The sequence below is a fragment of the Oncorhynchus clarkii genome, chromosome 5, assembly GCF_045791955.1.
Source record: "Oncorhynchus clarkii lewisi isolate Uvic-CL-2024 chromosome 5, UVic_Ocla_1.0, whole genome shotgun sequence".
In the NCBI taxonomy this organism is placed as follows: Eukaryota; Metazoa; Chordata; class Actinopteri; order Salmoniformes; family Salmonidae; genus Oncorhynchus; species Oncorhynchus clarkii.
In genome coordinates, this window is record NC_092151.1 from 71,813,490 (window position 1) to 71,832,067 (window position 18,578).

General features: G+C 46.3%; 1 protein-coding gene across 6 annotated transcripts in view; it reads left to right on the forward strand.

Annotated features, from left to right (window-relative positions):
- LOC139409339 (ubiquitin carboxyl-terminal hydrolase 24-like) overlaps positions 1-18,578 on the forward strand; it is a 43,283-nt gene that overhangs the window by 18,427 nt on the left and 6,278 nt on the right. For 3 of the 6 annotated variants that reach the window (XR_011634395.1, XM_071154339.1, XM_071154341.1), the window contains 38 exons: positions 1,985-2,134; positions 2,324-2,455; positions 2,538-2,649; positions 2,958-3,034; positions 3,208-3,348; positions 3,443-3,496; positions 3,630-3,812; positions 3,981-4,190; positions 4,317-4,490; positions 4,582-4,667; positions 4,756-4,864; positions 4,979-5,134; positions 5,222-5,415; positions 5,729-5,951; positions 8,321-8,483; positions 8,616-8,777; positions 8,856-8,926; positions 9,008-9,168; positions 9,425-9,486; positions 9,576-9,767; positions 9,915-10,174; positions 11,818-12,063; positions 12,178-12,276; positions 13,302-13,384; positions 13,474-13,615; positions 13,702-14,030; positions 14,159-14,280; positions 14,784-14,925; positions 15,008-15,158; positions 15,337-15,432; positions 15,547-15,764; positions 15,895-16,102; positions 16,186-16,275; positions 16,422-16,524; positions 16,615-16,733; positions 16,817-16,930; positions 17,028-17,093; positions 17,191-17,257. Coding sequence is in view for 5 of the 6 variants with exons in the window: in XM_071154339.1 (XP_071010440.1) it covers positions 1,985-2,134; positions 2,324-2,455; positions 2,538-2,649; positions 2,958-3,034; positions 3,208-3,348; positions 3,443-3,496; positions 3,630-3,812; positions 3,981-4,190; positions 4,317-4,490; positions 4,582-4,667; positions 4,756-4,864; positions 4,979-5,134; positions 5,222-5,415; positions 5,729-5,951; positions 8,321-8,483; positions 8,616-8,777; positions 8,856-8,926; positions 9,008-9,168; positions 9,425-9,486; positions 9,576-9,767; positions 9,915-10,174; positions 11,818-12,063; positions 12,178-12,276; positions 13,302-13,384; positions 13,474-13,615; positions 13,702-14,030; positions 14,159-14,280; positions 14,784-14,925; positions 15,008-15,158; positions 15,337-15,432; positions 15,547-15,764; positions 15,895-16,102; positions 16,186-16,275; positions 16,422-16,524; positions 16,615-16,733; positions 16,817-16,930; positions 17,028-17,093; positions 17,191-17,257 (5,467 nt within the window). In the remaining variant the exon portion in view is untranslated. Of the gene's footprint in view, positions 1-1,981; positions 2,135-2,323; positions 2,456-2,537; positions 2,650-2,957; positions 3,035-3,207; positions 3,349-3,442; positions 3,497-3,629; positions 3,813-3,980; positions 4,191-4,316; positions 4,491-4,581; positions 4,668-4,755; positions 4,865-4,978; positions 5,135-5,221; positions 5,416-5,728; positions 5,952-8,320; positions 8,484-8,615; positions 8,778-8,855; positions 8,927-9,007; positions 9,169-9,424; positions 9,487-9,575; positions 9,768-9,914; positions 10,175-11,817; positions 12,064-12,177; positions 12,277-13,301; positions 13,385-13,473; positions 13,616-13,701; positions 14,031-14,158; positions 14,281-14,783; positions 14,926-15,007; positions 15,159-15,336; positions 15,433-15,546; positions 15,765-15,894; positions 16,103-16,185; positions 16,276-16,421; positions 16,525-16,614; positions 16,734-16,816; positions 16,931-17,027; positions 17,094-17,190; positions 17,258-18,578 lie in introns of all 6 variants that reach the window. The other 3 variants (XM_071154337.1, XM_071154340.1, XM_071154342.1) reach the window with 1 other exon arrangement.

Below are 18,578 nucleotides of genomic sequence, written 5' to 3' on the forward strand. Positions count from 1 at the left end.
ATATGAACTGAAAAGGCTTCTCAACAGCCATTTTGTTTTTAAAAATATTTTAATTTTTTATGTTTACCTTTTAGCCTAATCTGACTGATTTACCTTCAATCTAATGCATTGTAACAACAGCTGATCTGCAGTTGTGATAGAATTGTGACCCATGATCACAATTGATATCTTCCAATTTCATTAACTAAACATGGCAATTAATAATTGCATAATAACACAAGGCTACAACAACAATAAGTTAAAGGCTATTTATTAAGTCAGTTTGCCAGCTCCAGGTGGGCTACACAAAGTGGCACATTGGTTTGCAACGACTCCAGTGATATCGTCATTTCAACGTAGCCTCCCTAGTTGTGCAGCGGCCTAAGTCACTGCATCTCAGTGCTAGAGGCATCGCTACAGACCCTGGTTCGATTCCAGGCTGTATCACAACCGGCCGTGATTGGTAGTCCCATAGGGCGGCGCACAATTGGCCCAGCGTTGTCCAGGTTACGATTTGGCAGGAGTAAGCCGTCATTGTAAATAATAATTTGTTCTTAACTGACTTGTCTAGTTAAGTCAAAATAATAAATTAAAACATGGCATAGAAATGAATGTATCAGATTTATCACTCTCCACATTCAATGTCAGTTTCATTGTGTAGCACTCGAGACCCAAGAACGGAGCATGCATAAAACCCTTCACTTGTAATGGCTTTCCATAAGCAAAGTCGACATTAGAGTGCAGTTTAAACCACTTCCGATCAAATTTATCTAATGTGCTGTAGAAGTATGAATGCCCTGACTTCTGCAGAGGCCGTATCACTGTAAATGCTGCAGGGCCAATGCAGATGTCGGATTGACCATGGAGCACCTTTAAGAAACAGTAGTTAGTTCACAATAGTTCACTCTTCTCCCGGGTTGCCCGGTATTCAAAACCTGCCCACAAAGCCTGAAAACTAGCCCAAAATGTTTTTCCCTGCTTTTTCCTGCAGCAAGAGAAGAGTTTGCCACATTTGGCCAATAAACCCTTTTTCCATAAGGTTGACGTAACGGCGTAAGAAGCAAAATGCAGTTTTCCATCAAAATAATAATTATTGTCAGCTAACGTGACTAAAGTAGTTTTCCTGTGCGTTGTCGCCTTATTTCAGTTCTAGCACATTAAGATGTTTTATATAAAAAGGGTTGGAAATAGGTGTCTCCATAATGACAATCCAAATAGCCTACCTACAACTGGTAAAAAGTTGTCATGACATGCGCGCGTGCTGCTCATGTGACTCCTGCCTGCTGCGGCGCTCAGTCTCAACATACACACACCCCTCCGCCCCCTCCCCACCACTCACACACTCCGCAACAGGCCCGTCTTAAAAGGTGCTCCATGGTCAATCCGACGTCTGCATTGGCCCTGCAGCATTTACAGTGATACGGCCTCTGCAGAAGTCAGGGCATTCATACTTCTTGCGCTTCACGGAGCAGCACAGAGCTGTTGTGGAGGAAGTTGTTAAGGAAGTGATTTTCTGTTTATTGAAGACCTCCCACCTTCAACTACCATCAACAACTACCATCAACCAATCATGTCAATGCGGAGTCATACGGAGCCCTTCATGGTTACAAAACTTGAGGCACATGGCGAAGGGGTACAGAGCTGGATTTGGCCTCCGTATGTCTCCAGAGGCTCCGTAGTTGTGTCGCACCCTCCATACATTTCAGGATCAAGCATAAATTGGCTTTTAGTGTAGCGTGCCAAGGCAATATAGGCTTATGGCTATTTAAAGAGCGACATCTTCAGTACAAATAATGAAATGCACAAAACGTCAACTTCTATGAAGAACAGTGTTTTCTCCACATCTTATATCGGTCCTTTTCAATGGATTAAACGCTGATGCAAATACATCGGTAAAAGGCTAACATCGGCCGACAGTATCGGTCAACTGATAAATCGGTCGGGCTCTATTACAGACATTCAAAGCCACAGACACATCTTCATAGCACATGTGCTCCCCCAGCAGAGCATCATCCAGGACTTGAAGAAGAACTTTGAGATCGTCAAACTGATTACAGGATCTCTGGTGGTCTGCCATCGACTAGCGGTGTCTGCAGCTGGGAACAACGGACTTACCGGACACACACTAGTGGACGGACGATACACCTACCAGGAGGTACAGTTCTGTCTGTCTCTCTCCTGTCTGTCTGTCTGTCTGTCTGTCTGTCTGTCTGTCTGTCTGTCTGTCTGATTTGCTTTGGTAGAAGTTTATGTGGTTGAGATGATGGATTGAGGATTTTGATATCTGTGAGATAAACACATGAAGTCTTTGCTGGTTCCTGACTCACTCTCCCTCCCCCTCCAGTATCTAGATGGCCACCTGAGGTTCCTGGCCTTCTTCCTCCAGGAGGCCAGCCTCTACCTGGTCTGGAACAGAGCCAAAGAACTATGGGACTGCCTGGTCTCTGGACCCGAAGTCTGCGAGCTGGACAGAGAGGTACACACACGTGTTACATACTCTATATTACATAGTCTACTCCATCTATATGTATACACTAACTTTAACTGTGTGTGTGTAGATGTGTTTTGAGTGGTTCACTAAGGGCCAGCATGATCTGGAGAGTGATGTTCAGCAGCAGCTCTTTAAAGAGAAGATCCTCAAACTGGAGCCCTACGAGATTACTATGAATGGTGAAACACAGATAATCACACACACATTTGATATATTATTTTGTTAGCATTTTTGATGGCCCACTCTTTTAATATTATATACAGTGCCTTCGGAAAGTATTCAGACCCCTTGACCTTTTCCACATTTTGGTATGTTACAGCCTTATTCTAAAATATGGGGTATTGTGTGTAGATTGAAGAGAAAAAAATATCTAATTTAATCAATTTTAGAATAAGGCTAACGTAACAAAATGTCTGATTACTTTCCGAATGCACTGTAGAGCTTACATAGTGGCTTTAACCAGTGTTTTTTATTTGGGATATTTCAGGCTTTAATCTGTTTAAGACCTTCTTTGAGAATGTCAACTTGTGTGACCATCGCTTGAAACGCCAGGGGACTCAACTGGTGAGTCATTCCACACTAGGGTTGCCAATGGAGAAGATATAACTAGTAACCTGTTAACTATAAGATTTTTTGTTACTTTCAAGGATTTTATGAAATGTTATCACATGACTACATTTAGTGGCATCATGTGTGGGACTTACAAACTCTAGCCCTGTTTGTGTGTGTGTGTGTAGTGTGTGGAGCGGCTAGACCTGGCTGGGATGGACTTTATCTGGCGTATCGCCATGGAAACGCCTGATGAGGAGATCGCTAACGAGGCCATACAGCTAATCATCACATACAGCTACACCAACCTCAACCCCAAAATGAAGAAGGTGTGTGTGTGTGTGTGTTGGGGGGGGGGGGGGGGGGGGGGTTTATGTGTAGCAGGACTACAGTCTCTGGTATTCACTCTTTGTGTCTGTGTAGGATTCTGTGTCTTTACACAAGAAGTTCATTGCTGATTGTTACAAACGACTGGAGGTGAGTTCTTCATTCATCACAACTATCAGATGGAATGTGTTTAACTTATTATATAAGATAATTACATACTATGCTAATAAAGCTTACTGACTTGATGAAATGAAGTCTCCTTGCCTTGTTCTTTCTCTCTCAGGCAGCCAGTTCAGCTCTAGGAGGGCCCACGTTGACTCATGCTGTTACCAGGGCAACCAAGATGCTGACCGCCACCACCATGCCGACTGTAGCCACGTCTGTCCAATCACCTTCCAGGTCCACCAAGCTGGTGATCATTGAGAGGCTGCTGCTATTGGCTGAGCGTTATGTCATCACTATCGAGGTAATCCCCTCTCTCTGGCTCTGACATCACACTGAGCAAGCAATTTCAACTGGTTTTCACCCTCAACGTATTCACCCGTAGTTACAAACTATTTGCATTTGAGTGATGAGAAGGGGGGTGAAAGAACGAGATGGACACATGAAAAGATGACTCTGTTTCTATGTGTAGGACCTCTATTCTGTGCCTCGTACCATTCTACCTCACGGAGCGTCGTTCAATGGCCACCCTGTCTCTCTACATGTCACCTATGAGTCCACCAAAGACACCTTCACCTTGGAGGCCCACAGTAACGAGACTATAGGCAGCATCCGCTGGAAGATTGCTGAGCATCTCAACTGTCCAGTCGACAACGTTCAGATCTTTGCCAACGACAGCGTGGTGAGTGTATTATTTGTGTCTCTGTAAGCCAAAAGATGGGTGTGGGGTGTGTGTGTGTGTGTGTGACTGTGTATCATATGTAACTAAATGTGTGTGTTTTGTGTAACTCTCTCTCTCTGTCTGTAGTTGACTATGAACCGGGACCAGAAGCTGCTGTCCCAGCTGGGGTTCAGTGATGAGCAGTCTCTGACAGTGAAGAGCTCTGGCACAGGGACACCCTCTGGTGGCAGCTCAGAGTCCTCTGTCTCTGCTTCCTCCTCCAGCTCCGCTGTCTTCAACTCAGCTTATGCTATGGAACAGGTACAGCACACACATACGCGCCTATGTATATGCAAACACATTGAGTTCATGTTTGAGTTGGATTATGTGCTAACGGTGTATGTTTGTGTAGGAGAAGTCCCTTCCAGGTGTTGTCATGGCATTGGTGTGTAATGTGTTTGAGATGCTCTACCAGCTGGCCAACCTGGACGAACCACGGTGAGTTACTCACTCAGATACTTCAAGGATCTGGACCTGACTCCCGAATGGTCAAAAATGTATAACGTTCTGTGTATGTGTATTCCAGGATAACTCTGCGTGTACGTAAGCTGCTGCTGCTGATCCCAACAGACCCAGAGGTTCAGGACGCTCTAGATAACTTTGTTCCCAAAGAGTCCAGTGTCTGGAGTCACCAGGTACATATTATATATATATATATATGTGCGCTGTGCTTAGGTTGAAATTATGATGAGGAGAGTTCAACTGCTCTGACCTGAGCCAGTGTGATAACGTGTGTGTGTCTCCTGTAGAAGACATTGTTCACCCTGGGTCAGGGGTCAGGCTCTCGGTCTCCGTCTCTGGGTTCTAAGCAACAGCACCAGCCCAGTGCTGCCTCCATCTTGGAATCACTCTTCAGATCCTCTGCTCCCGGGATGTCCACCTTCAGAGTCCTCTACAACCTGGAGGTGTGCGCACACACACACACACACATTTGTGCATGGACACACTTCACACATTTCTTCCTTTTGAAATCTCTCTTTCTCTCTCATTAGGTGTTGAGTTCTAAGTTGATGCCGACCTCAGATGATGAGATGGCTAAGACCAGTGTCAAGTCTTTCTGTGAGAACTTCCTGAAAGCTGGAGGTCTCAGTTTGGTGGTGAACGTGATGCAGCGGGACTCTATTCCCTCCGAGGTGGACTATGAGACCAGACAGGGAGTCTACTCCATCTGTCTACAACTGGCCAGGTATACATACACACACACACACAGCACATGTGTTTTTCTAGCCTTGTGGGGAGCTAACATTTATTTCCATTCAAAATCCTATTTTCCCTAACATTAACCCCTAACTCCTAAACTTAACCCCTAAGCCTAAAATAGCTTTTGCCCTCATGGGCACATGAGGAAATGAGGGAGAGGTTTTCCTTGTTTTGCTATCATTGTGGAGACTTCTGGGGATTTCTGTGATCCACGAGGACAGCAATACAAGACCACACATCCACAAATAAATATACATTGTTAGAGGTTGAATGTGATTGGATCTTCCTTTTCCCTGCAGGTTCTTATTGGTTGGCCAAAGTATGCCGTCGTTGCTGGATGATGATGTCATCCGAGAGGGTGACACGCTATCTAGTCGGCCATTCCGTAACGCAGGGCGACCAGGGAGACAGCTGTCGCTGTGTGGAACGCCTGAGAAGAGCTCCTATAGACAGATGTCTCTGTCTGAACGCTCCTCCATCAGAGTAGAGGAGATCATCCCTGCTGCACGTGTAGCTATACAGGTACACACACACACCTCTAATGTATACCTAACACACGCACACACACCTCTAATGTATACCTAACACACACCTATTACATACACACACAACTCTAATGCATACCTAACACACACCTAATACACACACACACCTCTAATGCATACCTAACACACACCTAATACACACACACACACCTCTAATGTATACCTAACACACACACACACACACCTCTAATGCATACCTAACACACACCTAATACATAAACACACACCTCTAATGCATACCTAACACACACACCTCTAATGCATACCTAACACACACCTAATACACACACACACACACCTCTAATGCATACCTAACACACACCTAATACATACACACACACACCTCTAATGCATACCTAACACACACCTAATACATACACACACACCTCTAATGCATACCTAACACACACACCTAATACACACACACACACCTCTAATGCATACCTAACACACACCTAATACATACACACCTCTAATTACATACCTAAAACACACCTAATACATACACACCTCTAATTACATACCTAAAACACACCTAATACACACACCTCTAATGCATACCTAACACACACCTAATACACACACCTCTAATGCATACCTAACACACACCTAATACACACACCTCTAATGCATACCTAACACACACCTAATACACACACCTCTAATGCATACCTAACACACACCTAATACACACACCTCTAATGCATACCTAACACACACCTAATACACACACCTCTAATGCATACCTAACACACACCTAATACACACACCTCTAATGCATACCTAACATACACCTAAAACACACACACACACCTCTAATGCATACCTAGCACACACCTAATACACACACACACCTCTAATGCATACCAGACACACACCTAGTACACACACACATTGCGTACCTAATAAACACACACACACACTACTCTAATGCATACCTAACACACACACACACACACCTCTAATGTATACCTAACACACACCTAATACACACACACACCTCTAATGTATACCTAACACACACCTAATACACACACACACCTCTAATGCATACCTAACACACACCTAATACACACACACACACACCTCTAATGTATACCTAACACACACACACACACCTCTAATGCATACCTAACACACACCTAATACATACACACACACACCTCTAATGCATACCTAACACACACCTAATACACACACACACACACACCACTAATGCATACCTAACACACACCTAATACATACACACACACCTCTAATGCATACCTAAAACACACCTAATACACACACCTCTAATGCATACCTAACACACACCTAATACACACACCTCTAATGCATACCTAACACACACCTAATACACACACCTCTAATGCATACCTAACACACACACACACACACCTAATACACACACACACACCTCTAATGCATACCTAAAACACACCTAATACATACACACCTCTAATGCATACCTAAAACACACCTAATACACACACCTCTAATGCATACCTAACACACACCTAATACACACACCTCTAATGCATACCTAACACACACCTCTAATGCATACCTAACACACACCTAATACACACACCTCTAATGCATACCTAACACACACACACACCTCTAATGCATACCTAACACACACCTAATACACACACACACACACACCTCTAATGCATACCTAACATACACCTAAAACACACACACACACACACCTCTAATGCATACCTAGCACACACCTAATACACACACACACCTCTAATGCATACCAGACACACACCTAGTACACACACACATTGCGTACCTAATACACACACACACACACACTCCTCTAATGCAAACCTAACACACACCTAATGCATACCTAACAGACGCATACACCTCTAATGCATACCTAACACATGCATACACCTATAATGCATACCTAATACACGCATACACCTATAATGCATACCTAATACACACACACACCTCTAATGCATACCAGACACACACCTAGTACACACACACATTGCGTACCTAATACACACACACACACACACTCCTCTAATGCAAACCTAACACACACCTAATGCATACCTAACAGACGCATACACCTCTAATGCATACCTAACACATGCATACACCTATAATGCATACCTAATACACGCATACACCTATAATGCATACCTAATACACACACACACCTCTAATGCATTCCTAATACACACCTAATACACACACCTATAATGCCACCTAACACACACCTAATACACACACACACACATACATACACACACACACCTACCTCTAATGCATACCTAATAATCACACATGCACACCTCTAACCCTGTCTCTCCTCTGTAGACGATGGAGGTGGGGGACTTCACCTCGACGGTGGCGTGCTTCATGCGTCTAACCTGGGCGGCAGCCGCCGGCCGATTGGATCTCGTCGGCAGTCCTCAGCCAATCAGACCTGAACACAGCTCACTCCTCCCCCTCGTGGTCCGCAGCCGTGTCAGCAGCACTGGTGAGACACACACACACACACACACACACAAGAAACTGATGGATAATAATGGATAATAATGGCACCGACAGCCTGTTTCTCTGGTGTTCTGATTGTTTTGCCTTCTACTGATGTCTGTCTCTCTTTCTACAGGAAGTAACTGCAGCTCCAGCAGTGAGGGCGAGGCGCCGCCCACAGCGTTGCATGCTGGGATATGTGTGAAGCAGCAGAGTGTTTCTATTAAAGACTGCATCATTGCTAGAGAGGCCCTGTCTCTACTGGTCACCTGCCTACAGCTACGGACACAGCAGCTAGGTAACACGTGTTACACACACACACACACACACACTATCTTGTGAAGACCGAATGCTAACAGTGTTTGTCTCTATCCAGGGTCATTCTACAACCTCCCCTGTGTCAGCGACTTCATCATCGACATCCTGCTGGGATCAGCCAGTGGAGAGGTAGCTAGGGTGTGGTGTGTGTGTGTGTGGGGGGGGGGTTGAGACTGAGTGTGTGTCTTATACCCCGTGTCTCTATGTCAGATCCGGCGCGTGGCGTGTGACCAGCTGTACACTCTGAGCCAATCAGACACGTCTGCGTTCCCTGAGATCATCAAGCCCAACGTGTTCCTGCTGCGAGTCGTCCTCACCTCCCAGCTGCCCCTCTGGAGCCCCACGTCTGTCATGAGAGGAGTCAACCAGAGGTATACACACACGTGTTGTTGTCGTTGCTGCTGGGAGGCAGTAGGAAGTTAATTTGCCGCCATCTGCTGTCAAACATATCTGTGACCAATGATAGATTGACTAAATTGAAAATATAATTGGAAGCTGATATGTAGCGTCATATAGCATAGTTGGTTCTAAATGTATTTTGATGTATAGCGCCAGGGCCCATTTTGTTCAGTGTGTGCCTGTCTATCTGTCTGTATCTGAGTGTATAATATTGTTCTATCTGTCCAGGTTGCTGTCTCAGTGTACTGAATACTTTGAACTGCGATGTCAACTACTGGATGACCTGACCAGTGAGTTTACACACACACACACACACGCACCAACAGTTTTCCAACACTGTCATTGACCCATGAGGAATGTTCCTGTCCCCCTCCCTCAGGTTCAGAGATGGAGGTGTTGTCAGTGAGTGCGGCAGCCATGTTGGAAGATGAGATCAGCTGGTTGGATAACTTTGAGCCCAGCTGGAGCTCTGAGATGGAGACTAGCGAGGCTGACAACATCCTGCAGGCTGGACACCTCCGCCTCATCAAAACACTTCTGTCACTTTGTGGCACCGAGAAGGAACACCTGGGTGAGAACACACATAAGCATTTTTTGAGATTTTGATCGGGAGGTCGTACGGCCATCTGGAGCTCGTAGACGGTGTGTATTCTGATGTCTGTCTGTCTGTCTGTCTGTCTGTCTGTCTGTCTGTCTGTGTTTGTTCGTACCTCCGCAGGTCCTTCTCTGATCCAGCAGCTGTTGGATGACTTCCTGTTCCGAGCGTCCCGCATCATCCTGAACACGTCTGACCCCGCCTCTAGCTCCCCCCCCAGCCACGACTTCCACCCCAAGTGCAGCACGGCCAGCAGCAGACTGGCAGCCTACGAGGTGCTGGTGATGCTAGCAGACAGCTCTGTGGCCAACCTACAGCTTATCACCAGAGAACTGCTGTCCATGCACCACCAGTCAGACCCCTCGCTCAGCAAGGAGTTTGACGTGAGTCTCTCACACATGCTTGAAACACACACACAACAAAGAAACAGAGGTGAATGGAGAATTGCGTGATAGTACTGAGGTGTTACAGGTGCGTGATGGAACTGAGGTGTTACAGGTGCGTGATAGAACTGAGGTGTTACAGGTGCGTGATAGAACTGAGGTGTTACAGGTGCGTGATAGAACTGAGGTGTTACAGGTGCGTGATAGTACTGAGGTGTTACAGGTGCGTGATGGAACTGAGGTGTTACAGGTGCGTGATAGAACTGAGGTGTTACAGGTGCGTGATAGAACTGAGGTGTTACAGGTGCGTGATAGAACTGAGGTGTTACAGGTGCGTGATAGAACTGAGGTGTTACAGGTGCGTGATAGAACTGAGGTGTTACAGGTGCGTGATAGAACTGAGGTGTTACAGGTGCGTGATAGAACTGAGGTGTTACAGGTGCGTGATAGAACTGAGGTGTTACAGGTGCGTGATAGAACTGAGGTGTTACAGGTACGTGATGGAACTGAGGTGTTACAGGTGCGTGATGGAACTGAGGTGTTACAGGTGCGTGATGGAACTGAGGTGTTACAGGTGCGTGATGGAACTGAGGTGTTACAGGTGCGTGATAGAACTGAGGTGTTACAGGTGCGTGATAGAACTGAGGTGTTACAGGTGCGTGATAGAACTGAGGTGTTACAGGAGCGTGATGGAACTGAGGTGTTACAGGTGCGTGATGGAACTGAGGTGTTACAGGTGCGTGATGGAACTGAGGTGTTACAGGTGCGTGATAGAACTGAGGTGTTACAGGTGCGTGATAGAACTGAGGTGTTACAGGTGCGTGATAGAACTGAGGTGTTACAGGTGCGTGATAGTACTGAGGTGTTACAGGTGCGTGATGGAACTGAGGTGTTACAGGTGCGTGATGGAACTGAGGTGTTACAGGTGCGTGATGGAACTGAGGTGTTACAGGTGCGTGATAGAACTGAGGTGTTACAGGTGCGTGATAGAACTGAGGTGTTACAGGTGCGTGATAGAACTGAGGTGTTACAGGTGCGTGATAGAACTGAGGTGTTACAGGTGCGTGATAGAACTGAGGTGTTACAGGTGCGTGATAGAACTGAGGTGTTACAGGTGCGTGATAGAACTGAGGTGTTACAGGTGCGTGATAGAACTGAGGTGTTACAGGTGCGTGATAGAACTGAGGTGTTACAGGTACGTGATGGAACTGAGGTGTTACAGGTGCGTGATGGAACTGAGGTGTTACAGGTGCGTGATGGAACTGAGGTATTACAGGTGCGTGATAGAACTGAGGTGTTACAGGTGCGTGATAGAACTGAGGTGTTACAGGTGCGTGATAGAACTGAGGTGTTACAGGTGCGTGATAGAACTGAGGTGTTACAGGAGCGTGATGGAACTGAGGTGTTACAGGTGCGTGATGGAACTGAGGTGTTACAGGTGCGTGATGGAACTGAGGTGTTACAGGTGCGTGATGGAACTGAGGTGTTACAGGTGCGTGATAGAACTGAGGTGTTACAGGTGCGTGATAGAACTGAGGTGTTACAGGTGCGTGACGATATAAGAAAGGCTAATAGGTCTTCTTGATATACAGTCTACCTTCAACGTGTCTCTCTCTTCTGTTCGCTCCGTGCCCCTCTCCCAGTTCCTCCCGCCGGTGGACAGTCGCTCTGTGTCGGGGTTCGTGGGGTTAAAGAACGGTGGAGCCACCTGCTATATGAATGCTGTGTTCCAGCAGCTGTACATGCAGCCTGGCCTGGCTGAGGCCTTTCTGTCTATAGAGGACGACACAGAGCAGCCAGACGAGAGTGTTTTCTGTCAGGTCCAGTCTCTGTTCGGACACCTGATGGAGAGCAAGCTGCAGTACTATGTCCCTGAGAACTTCTGGAAGGTATCTAAACATGCGCACACACTACACACACACATACTTATTCTGATACACTGCACATACCCAACTGACTACCCACGTTTCGGTCAGAAATAACAGGTGTATGTGTTTCTGTAGATCTTTAAGATGTGGAATAAGGAGCTGTATGTACGGGAGCAGCAGGATGCCTATGAGTTCTTCACTTCACTGGTGGACCAGTTGGACGAGCACCTAAAGGTAACACACAATAACAAAAGGCACTTGTCTTGTCCCACTGGCACCGTCTTGTCCCACTAGCACCGTCTTGTCCCACTGGCACCGTCTTGTCCCACTGGCACCGTCTTGTCCCACTAGCACCGTCTTGTCCCACTAGCACCGTCTTGTCCCACTAGCACCGTCTTGTCCCACTAGCACCGTCTTGTCCCACTGGCACCGTCTTGTCCCACTGGCACCGTCTTGTCCCACTGGCACCGTCTTGTCCCACTGGCACCGTCTTGTCCCACTGGCACCGTCTTGTCCCACTGGCACCGTCTTGTCCCACTGGCACCGTCTTGTCCCACTAGCACCGTCTTGTCCCACTAGCACCGTCTTGTCCCACTGGCACCGTCTTGTCCCACTAGCACCGTCTTGTCCCACTGGCACCGTCTTGTCCCACTGGCACCGTCTTGTCCCACTGGCACCGTCTTGTCCCACTGGCACCGTCTTGTCCCACTGGCACCGTCTTTGCGTATAAATACTTTGTGGAGGAAAAATGTACTTGATACGATTGTGATGTCTTGTCTCACCAGTTTGACTAAAATGTCAAATGTAATGTAACACACACTCTCCATCAACTTAACACATGTGTGTAACACACACTCTCCATCAACTTAACACATGTGTGTAACACACACTCTCCATCAACTTAACACATGTGTGTAACACACACTCTCCATCAACTTAACAAATGTGTGTAACACACACTCTCCATCAACTTAACACATGTGTGTAACACACACTCTCCATCAACTTAACACATGTGTGTAACACACACTCTCCATCAACTTAACACATGTGTGTAACACACACTCTCCATCAACTTAACACATGTGTGTAACACACACTCTCCATCAACTTAACACATGTGTGTAACACACACTCTCCATCAACTTAACATGTGTGTGTAACACACACTCTCCATCAACTTAACATGTGTGTACTACAATGTAACACAACACACACCTTTATAATGCTAGAGATGTTGGGTCTGTCTTATTTTTCAGAAAATCGGCCGTGAGCAGATCTTCAAGAATACTTTCCAGGGAATCTTCTCTGATCAGAAGATCTGCAAAGACTGCCCTCACCGGTGAGCTCACACACACACACACACACACACAAACAAAGGCAGCCATCACGTATAAACTCCTAACTATAACCTGTGATCCCTGATCATAGGTATGAGCGAGAGGAGACGTTTATGGCGCTGAACCTGGGTGTGACTTCCTGTCAGAGTCTGGAGATCTCATTGGACCAGTTTGTCAGGGGGGAGGTGCTAGAAGGAACCAACGCCTACTACTGCGAAAAGTGCAAGGAGAAGGTGTGTGTATAAAGAGGGTGTTTATTAAGTCGCTGTCCAGGGTTTTTGTGTACATTTATGTTAACGCAGTGTGCGCATCTCTCCAGCGTACCACAGTGAAGCGGACCTGCATAAAGTCCCTGCCCAGTGTTCTCTGTATCCATCTGATGCGCTTCGGCTTCGACTGGGAGAGCGGACGCTCCATCAAATACGACGAGCAGATCAGGTTTCCCTGGGTGCTGAACATGGAGCCCTACACAGTGTCTGGCATGGCTCGTCAGGATGGGGGAGCGGAGGGGGGAGATGGCCGGGGCGAGGCAGGGGGCTCACCCAGGAAGAAGGTGACCATCTCAGAGAACTACGAACTGGTGGGAGTTGTAGTCCACAGTGGACAGGCACACGCTGGACACTACTACTCCTTCATCAAGGACAGACGGTAAGAGACACACACACACATGTATATCTCACGTTTAAGACAGGTACTTGTACTTTTAACACAAATTATCAACTTATCATCCTGTCCTCTCCTTCTCTGCTCTCCCTCCTTTCATCTACTGTCCTCAGCAGTGCTAGGGGAAGGTGGTATAAGTTTAATGACAACGTGGTCGAGGAGTTTGATATGAATGACGAGACTCTGGAGTACGAGTGCTTTGGAGGAGAGTACCGGCCTAAAGTCTACGACCAGTGTAAGTCCTATTTAACAGGTAGACCAAGTAGTGGATGTCAACAAAACATTCTCAGCAGCAAAAGTTGTGATGTCCCTCGGGTAGTGTCCTTGGTCCCCCTCTCTTCCAGTTCCTTCTGTACATTAGTGGTAATATGTAACTTTTTTGGCTACCTGACCAAATTCACATAGAAATGGGAGTTATAGATCAATCATTCCACTTGAAAGCAAGTCTAAGAAGCGGTATCTGTTCTATGTGCAGTATTTCTATGCTTCCCTTAAGTGTCTTTTACTTTCGGTTTTGTACACCAGCTGGAACAAGAATATTTTTCACAGGGGTTTAGATGGTACAATGATTCTCTACACTATACTAGCTTATTTTGTAACATAAACTGAAATTTGGCAAACTATTAGTGTTAGCAACCAGTAAATGGCGGAGCAAGTTCTGCGTAGTGCTTTAATGACATGAAAGATCAAACATCCCATTCTAGGTGTGTGTGTTGGTCTGTATCTGTGTGTGTGTAGCTAACCCCTACCCTGACGTGCGGCGGCGGTATTGGAACGCCTATATGTTGTTCTACCAGAGGATCAGTGACCAGAACTCTCCTGTTCTCCCTAAGAAGAGCAGAGTCAGTGCCATGAGGCAAGAGGCAGAAGACCTCACACTGTGAGTCTCACACACACACACACACACACAGTCTAAATATACACCCACACAACTCGCACTTTAACCCTCTCTCTCCATGTAGTTCGGCACCCTCTAGCCCAGATGTCAGTCCCCAGTCGTCCCCTCGGCCCCCCAGGGCCAACAATGACCGTCTCTCTGTCCTGACCCGCCTCGTACGGAAGGGAGAGAAGAAAGGACTGTTTGTGGAGAAGATGCCTGCTAGGATCTACCAGGTAAATACACTGGTTCTGTAGACCACGTTTTTTTTTTAATCAATAACCTTACTTTAATAGCACACTGTGTTCATGCTTAGGCTTTGGCTAAGAAAGGTAACAGACTCTTTTGTGGTACACAGACAAACTTCTTTCTCTCTCTATCTATCTCTGTCTCTCTGTCTTTGTGTGTGTGTAGATGGTGAGAGATGAGAACCTGAAGTTTATGAAGAACAGAGATGTGTACAACAGCGACTACTTCAACTTCACTCTGTCACTGGCCTCCGTCAACGCGGTACGTGTTTGTGACTGTTTGTGTGTGTAGGATAAACAGAGACGTGTCAGCATAATTCAAGGTTGTGCCTGCCTCTCCAAACTGTTCTTATAAGCAATGTGTGTTGTATTGCAGACAAAGCTGAAGCACCCAGCCTACCAGGCCATGGCCAGAGAGAGTCTCCAGTTGGCGGTCCACTTTCTGTTCCACACCTACCTCCACACCAAGAAGAAGCTGCGGGTGGACACAGAGGAGTGGATGGCTACGGTGGAGGTGCTGCTGTCTAAAAGCAGTGAAGCCTGTCACTGGATGGCTCAGTACCTGGTGGGACCTGAGGGACGAGAGATCACCAAGTCAGTACAAACTATAATACTACTACACTCCACACGGAACCACTGCAGTACTAACATAACACTACTGCTTATAGTACTTACATTACTACTCATCAATCCAACTGATCTTCTCTTTCTCTCCTCGCCCCAGGGTGTGTCTGTTGGAGTGTGGGGTGAGGGAGGTGAGGGTCGTAGTGGCAGCCATCTTGGAGAAAACCTTAGAGAGTGCTCTCCACTTCGCTGACTCTGGATTGGACAGCCTGACCGATGCGCTCCTTTCCCTATTGGACAAAGACGTTCCTGAGAACGTCAAACACTGCAACCAATACTTCAGCCTCTTCAGCAACTTTGCTCAGAGGGTAACACACACAAGCACCATGTGAACACATTACATGCACACATAGACAGATCCACTCTGAAATCCAGTATCTCTTTCTCCCAGGGCTCTGGTCCGTGCCAGTTGTTGTTGAAACACTCAGCGTATCGCAGGATGCTCATCTTCCTCCTCGGACCCAACAGACAGAACAACCAGGTACACACACACACTCAATTCCTGCTCATCTGCAGAGAAATGAATATGACAGGATGTTGTTGTTGATGGTTCTGGAAGCTCATAACCTTTTTCCCACTCCCTCTATCTTACGTCCTCTCTATCTCTCTTTCGTTCTCTCGCTCTAGAATCGGAGGTGGAGTCCAGCCCAGGCCAGAGAGTTCCTGCACCTGCACTCCACTCTGGCCCTGATGACTCTCCACTCAGACCTCAACACACAGCACACACATGGTAACACACACAAACACACATTACTACAGTTAGGATGCTTCCATAATACGCTGATGTGTGTAACCTGGCGTGATTGTGTGTGTTTCTCAGATCAAGGTGTCTGTAAGCTGAATGTGAGCAGTGTCCCTGCCTCCTCCACCCTCCTCCAGCTCGACACTGACATCATGGCCTCGCTCTTCACCCACGAGGGACAGCCTTACCTGCTGGAGGTAACATACAGTCTCATGCACACACACACATTGACACATCTATATGGAAGAGGTTGTATTTGTAACTTTTTCCGTGTGTGTAGGTGATGTTTGCGGTGCGGGAGTTGTCCGGCCCTCTGACTGTGCTGATAGAGATGGTGACGTACTGCTCCTTCTGTAATGAACCCTTCTCCCTGGGAGTACTACAGCTGCTCAAGGTAAGAACTACAACTCCCAGCACTAAACAAATCCATTATCACAGATAACAAAAAATCCCAGCACAAAATGCATCCAATACCATTCATGTGTGTGTAGACTCAGTTGGAGACCGCTCCACCCCATGAGCTGAAGAACGTGTTCCAGCTACTGCAGGAGCTGCTGGTGAGTGACAGCTGGCAATCAAACCTTTCTGCGTGTCCTTGGAAACAGTGAATAATGCCAGCTCCAGACTGCATGTGTAATGTGTATGTGTTCTCAGGTGGTGGAGGATCCTCTTCAGACTCAGAGACTGAAGTACGCCTTTGAGTCAGAGAAAGGTCTGCTAGGTAGGCTACCTTCCACTCTTCACTGGGCGTTTGTGTGTGTGTGTGTTAAGTTCATGTTTTAAGTATGCCTATATTTCTGTTATTATGGGGCTATCACTCAGTCAAGAGTGCGCCTGCGCAGGGAGTCTTGTTGTTGATGGACCTAGCCTTGAGCGGAATGGCTACCTTATATATAGTGTGTTCATAAAGTATAGTAAACTTTGTTAAACTGGAACCTTGTCGTGGTGTCATTTCGAGTTAACATTGGTAGCAGACGATGGCTAATAACTACAATGTGCCACCTCACTTCGACGAGGTCGTACGAAAGTTGGTAAAATGAACTTGGAATCGACACGGGTTACTCATCTGACGTGAAAAAGCAAGCACTTGCGGTGGTATTATCGCTCGAGGGAAGAGCGAGAGATACAGTACTGGAAATATCCGTTGAGGATTTGAACAAGGATGACGGTATGGGAACTTTGATCAGAGCACTGGATTCTGTATTTCTTAAAGAAGAGAAAGACCGTGCCTACGACGCATATTCAAACTTTGACAGTGTTACGAGAGATATTTCGGTTGCAATGACGGACTACATCATTGATTTCGAACAGAGGTACAATATGATGCGCAAGTACGACATGGTTCTCCCGGATGCAGTGTTAGCTTTCAAGTTGGCTAGATACTGCCTGTCTAGATGGTAGGGAGAAACTGTGCTGACTTTTGCGTCAATGAAGTCAGCACTTAAAATTATTTTTGGTGAAAAGACGTCTGTGCGCCAATAACAGATGGAATGCAAGTGAGTGACGCAGCATATTACACTGAGCAGCAGAGAAAAGGCGCCAACAAGTCACGTTCTCAAGACAACCAGAAGAGGGCGCCATTTCCCGGCACAAATCCACTGGACAAATATGGAAGGAGATCAAAATGTGCTATTTGTCAAAGCACTTACCATTGGGTTAAAGACTGTCCTCATAAAAATGAACAAGTTAAACTAACATAGGAAAATGTAAACACAAAGATAGATCAGTGTAACATTACACTGTTTTCAAATTAATCTGCTTCTGATACAGAGATTTGTATAGTTGAATCCTTAGGATCTGCTGTGATTGATACTGCATGTACACGGACAGTGTGTGGTGCAAAATGGCTTGATAGCGATGTCAGTGAACTAAATATGAAAGAAGTACACAATATGATTGACACACCAAGCAACAGAGCTTTCAAATTTGGAGATGGGAGAATTGTCCATTCTACCAAGAGAGTTAAGATACCAGCAAAAATTGGTCAGACAAAGTGTCACATTGAAACAGAGGTGGTCCTACAGATATCCCCTTACTATTAA